At 26.7% G+C, this 5268-nt stretch overlaps 1 protein-coding gene across 1 annotated transcript; it reads right to left on the bottom strand.

The window, feature by feature from the left end:
• Positions 1-4792: 4792 nt before the first annotated feature.
• Positions 4793-5152, bottom strand: LOAG_10365 (hypothetical protein; the record flags this gene model as incomplete). The annotated part of the gene is made up of 1 exon (XM_003145889.1): positions 4793-5152. The coding sequence occupies one exon, from the start codon at positions 5150-5152 to the stop codon at positions 4793-4795; it is 360 nt and encodes a 119-aa protein (XP_003145937.1).
• Between the last annotated feature and the right edge of the window lie 116 nt (positions 5153-5268).

Genomic DNA, 5268 nt, shown 5'->3' with positions numbered 1-5268 from the left:
AATAGACATGCTAGAAAAATTTGATTTGAATCAAATGACAATTATCAGAATATTGCTGATTGGATCGTTTATTAAAAATGAAATTCATTAATCGTAGAGTTATTTTATTGTCAAATGAATTTAAAAATAAATCAAAAAGGTACGAACAAGAATATCAAACAAAGTTAAACAATTAATTTGTATTGAAAGAAAAATAATTTAACGATTTTATACTGTAAAATCCTTTTTTCATTTTTTAAATAAATTTCAGTTAAATTTTATTTTATTGGAAAAAAGAAAAACTTACCAGTTGTTTTCAAAGAGAATTTTTCTTGACAGCTGTGCAAATTTTCGTCTTTTTTTTCTGTTTTCTTTTTCTAGTAAAAATTTAAAAAGGAAGAGTAAAAATCATCATCCACTTCACCATCTGTTCGATTGAACGAAAGCAATGATATTAAAGAACCTAAAAAGGTATATAAGGAAGAAAGCGGATGAGAAAAAAGCGGGGGAAAAAATGGAATGAAATGAAGAACCTGAAATGGGTAAGCTTATTTATTGAAGAATCTTGAAAAGAAGGGTCATTTGTTATTGTAATATACGGTATTGCTTTAAAAAGTATCCTAAACAAGTGAGATGTTAAGCTTGAAGTGGAACTAAAAAAGATGCCGCAAATGACGATGATGATATGGTACTGATGTGTTCTCCCCCGCGTCATCCCAATTCCTTTCATTTACCCTCTCCTCCTTTCTCCCTTCCCCCACCCGTTAAGCTTTCATTCAAACATTTCAAATCTCATCTTTTACTTCCTGAACGATAGGAATAAATATAGGTAGATGTAGAGAATGAGAAGATAGCGCCATCATGTCGTCTCATACATGATCTGATTAGATCAGATCAGGATCGGTTAGTGGACGGTCAAGAAAGGTGAGTAAACCCGAGTCACTTAGCGGATAATCCGTTGCTAAACTGTAATCATTTAAAACGCTTTCCTTTTTCTTCATTATTGCTAAATAAACATTAAAGAATGATTGTTATTTATTAATGCTATAAATAAAACTTACTTTAGTCTAAAATAAATGAAATCAATTGTTTTAAATTAGACAGAAATTAATGAATTGTTACATTAAATAATTTTGTACAAAAAGAATGACATAAATTGCATTTTATACTTATATAATTATATTTTTAATTTATGTAATCGATACTTGACATTGTGTCTCTTCTTCTCTTCCTTCATTTTCATCTTTTAATATAAATCAGCAATTTCTTTCATTCTTCTTTTAATAGAAAGCAAATAAGAGGGAATGAACATATAATAAAATTTGAAAAAATGATGAAATAAACTCATCATGATTGGCAAAAGAAAAATTGGAATTAAAGTAACGAAATAACTAAATTGATAGTTATTGTATTTATGATTAAATTTTCATCATTTATTCCATTTCAAGTCTTCAAAAAACGAAAAAAAAAGGATGAATGGATGAATTTTTTTCTTTCCAATTGCACAATTATTTGTAAAAATTTTAAACCACGCAAATATATGATAGCCTAGCAATATTATCATAAGAGAGGAAAGCTAAAGGTAAAACGATTATCTATGCATATGGTAATTATAAAATCAAAGCATTCCAAATTAATGATATACCCACTTATCGCGTTCTCTTTGCAAAGAGATAATTTAATTTAATGATTTATTCATGTAATTAAATGCACAAATGAATGAATATTAATTAATTACTAATTTAAAAATACTCGGAAAATCTAAAAAGAAAATTTCGACCGTTCACTTTCTTTTCCCCATTTCCGTTGTTTTTTTTTATTTATTCTTATTTGTTATCATCTTTTGTTATCATTTATTATTAATTTTTACCATCTTTCTGATAAGATATTTCAAAAAATTTATAGATTGATTTCTTTTTTTTCTTTTTTTTCATTCCATTAGCTTTTAATTGAATTTGAAAGACAGAAAGAAAAATTAGTTTCTAATTGGAAAAAAATCGGACAGGAAAATGATTTCAAGCTATTTGAATATATTAGTGCATAGATTAAACTGTAGTACAAAATGCTTGATCACATATAAGGATGATCAAGTATTATGTATCACAATTGACGGACTTCACGTACGTGTAAACAGAGTAATTCAAGCGATACTAAAAATGAATTTGCAAAAATAATACAATCAGTTAGATGAGAAGGAGGGCTTTGCTACAATTGCTACCGTAAACACACCTTCCCGTACTGTCGCATTCTAACATGTCACCAACTCGTTTGTCCATCTATACCGTTCATGACCAATTTACAAATTACGATATATCCGTTGGAAAAAAACTTCAAAGTAATTTTGTAGGATAGTTCAAACAGGTATACAAGTGTTGTTCTACTCAACTTTCTAGATCCTCGCATCCAGAAAAAACCATCGATACAGTGGGGGAACTAAAGTAATGCATTTCTATATACCTAATAAAATCAGTGATTTCCAGACGTTACCAGTTTTATTCTTCAGAAAAAAAAGAACAACACCTCCCAGTACATGTTTTAGGTACTCGACCTGGTTTCCTCTATTCTCGGTAGCTTATTAGAAATGCAAAAATCATTCAAATAGTTCAATCCATTAATTCAGTAATCACATTTGAAATACGCTTAGCCAAAAAATCTCAAAAAAAGAAAAAAGGAAAAAAATAAAAGTGAACAGGACTAACCCAAATAATGTGTATATGCGAAAGAAAACGAAAAACGATCACAAATGTAAATTTCCTTTACTTCTATAAAACATTATCATATCATATCATACAACAACAAAAGAGAAACTCTGTTTACAATACTTCTTGATTGTTTGTTGTTTCAGAAGTAAACAAGATATGGATAAAAGAAAGAAAAACAAATGAATGTAATTAGCAATAACTTCGAGCAATTTAGTTTAATCCATCAAAAATTAAAACATATGCAAAAATAATGGAAAGCAAAAGAAAAAAAAATCTAAGAAAAAATGGCACGAAATACCTACGATTAAATCTAAAATCACCATGCAATCTAAGTTAAATTAAAAAATTTTTTTTCGACACAATTTTCCCACCTTCCATAAATTCTTTACCCATTCCTATCACCTATTACTGCTCATTATTAACAAAATATATCTGGCTAAATATGAATGGATTAAAGGAGGGGAAAATAGGCCGAGTAATTTTTCGAGCTTAAAATTACAGATTAAAAGAATTATGCTTTTGATGAGGCAGGTATACAACAATTATTAACACTTTCAATACTACCTGAACAACCAACTCCTGCCCAGACACTGTTACGGGCAAAACAAATGCAGAAGATGGGAAAATAATTTTCTCATATCTTAGGTAAAACATGTATAATTTATTAAAATAAATTCACATGAAATAAATATACCTCGCTGATAATGCCGCTAATAATTTACTATGAAAATAATTTGCTAATCAAACACCGCTAATATGGTAAATAAAATGATTTGAAAAAGGACATACAAACAAGTTAATTGTTAAGTAAATTATCAAACTGAACAAAAAAAAAAATGATAGCCAGAAAATTGATAAAGCTTCCACCAAAGCATTCAGTTAATATCATTTCAAAAGGATACACATAGTAATATACAAATTTTCAAATGATACTTTTTTTTTCACTCGAAGAATTTTGATGAATTTCTTTGCCTTTCAAATATTTACATCATTCTTTTTTATTTTTCTTCTTTGCTTTCATGATAACAATTTATGCTATAAATGTGTTTACTTGTTGTTAATGGCAAAATAAAAAAGAGAAAAGAGAGCCAAATGATTTAACGTTATCCATTTAAATCAAACGATAATTAAAGCCAGTGATAATAAACTTTCAAATAATTTGCGCTTAATTTCAAATTTAAGGCAATTAATTTAGTACTTATTTACTTTGCGCGAAAGTACTATCACTGCTCTATCCTATGTGTACTTGATCACTGATTAAAAGTTTATATTCAGTGCAAACAATCATTTTCAGTCTCATCTTTCTTATTTTTAGGTAAATTGCTTCGAAAAAATCGGCAATAATGGCAATATGTAGTATAGTAAATAATAAAACAAAGATCCCCCCGCAATCTTTTTCTAAATCGAACATAAAATTGGAATTCTTGGACGAAAATTAATTGAATATACGAATTGGTTATATATGTATATAGGGAAAAATTAACTAATTGATCGGCTTGTATAATTAATTTCAAAGCTTAAATTTTATATGGTATCAGAAAAGCAATTGAAAATGGATTCTGAAAATTATATTAATTCGAGGTTGACAAAAAAGGAATACTATATCATCGTTGGATAAGGTAGAACGCAAAGTATCATCGGAAAATCAAAAAGACCAGGAAAACAAACTTTATAAGTAATACAAGGTAACAAATATAAAAAAAAAATCAAAACGACGATAATGTAATTTAACAAAAATGAACTAATACCGGAAACGCAAAAAAAATCCGGAAGACATTTTCCTGAAATTGTTCTCACATTGATCGTAGATTTGCGCTGATAGGATGATGATAATGATGAATGGTGGAAATACTGCGATAAACATTACTGATATCCATAGTGAACTTCGATGATAACAGCAAACAACAATCTTTCCTTTTTTTTAAAGCACGAAAAAATTTCCTGAAAATTTTAAAAAGTAAACGGAGGAAAGAAATACTAATTCTTCACAAATGTCAAATCAAGGGGCATTTTTCCCCTCTCTCATTACTATTATTATTATTACCATTATTATTGTTACTACTGTTACTATTACTATTACTATATTATTATTATCATTACTGTTATTATTATCATTTGTTATTATCATTATCATTACTATTATCACCACCATTATTACTATCATTGTCATCATTATTATTGTTGTTATTACTATTATTGTTATTGTCATTATTATTATCATTGCTATTATCATTATTATTGTTATTATTATCATTATTGTTATTATTGTTATTATTATTACTATTATTATTACTATTATTGTTATTATTATTATCATTATCATTATCATTATTATTATTATCATTATCATTATTGTTGTCATTATCATTATCATTATTGTCATTATTATTATTATTATTATTGTTACTGTCATTATTATTATTATCACTATTATCATTGTTACTTATTATTATTATTATTATTACTATCATTATTATTATCATTATTATTATTAGTATTATTATTATTAGTAGTATTATTATTATTATTATTATTACTATTATTATCATTATTATCATTATTATTATCATTATCACTATTATTATTA

The sequence above is a fragment of the Loa loa genome (assembly GCF_000183805.2).
Source record: "Loa loa unplaced genomic scaffold supercont3.669, whole genome shotgun sequence".
Taxonomy (NCBI): Eukaryota; Metazoa; Nematoda; class Chromadorea; order Rhabditida; family Onchocercidae; genus Loa; species Loa loa.
The sequence above is the reverse complement of the archived record's forward strand: the minus strand, read 5'-3'. Positions and strand labels throughout refer to the sequence as shown.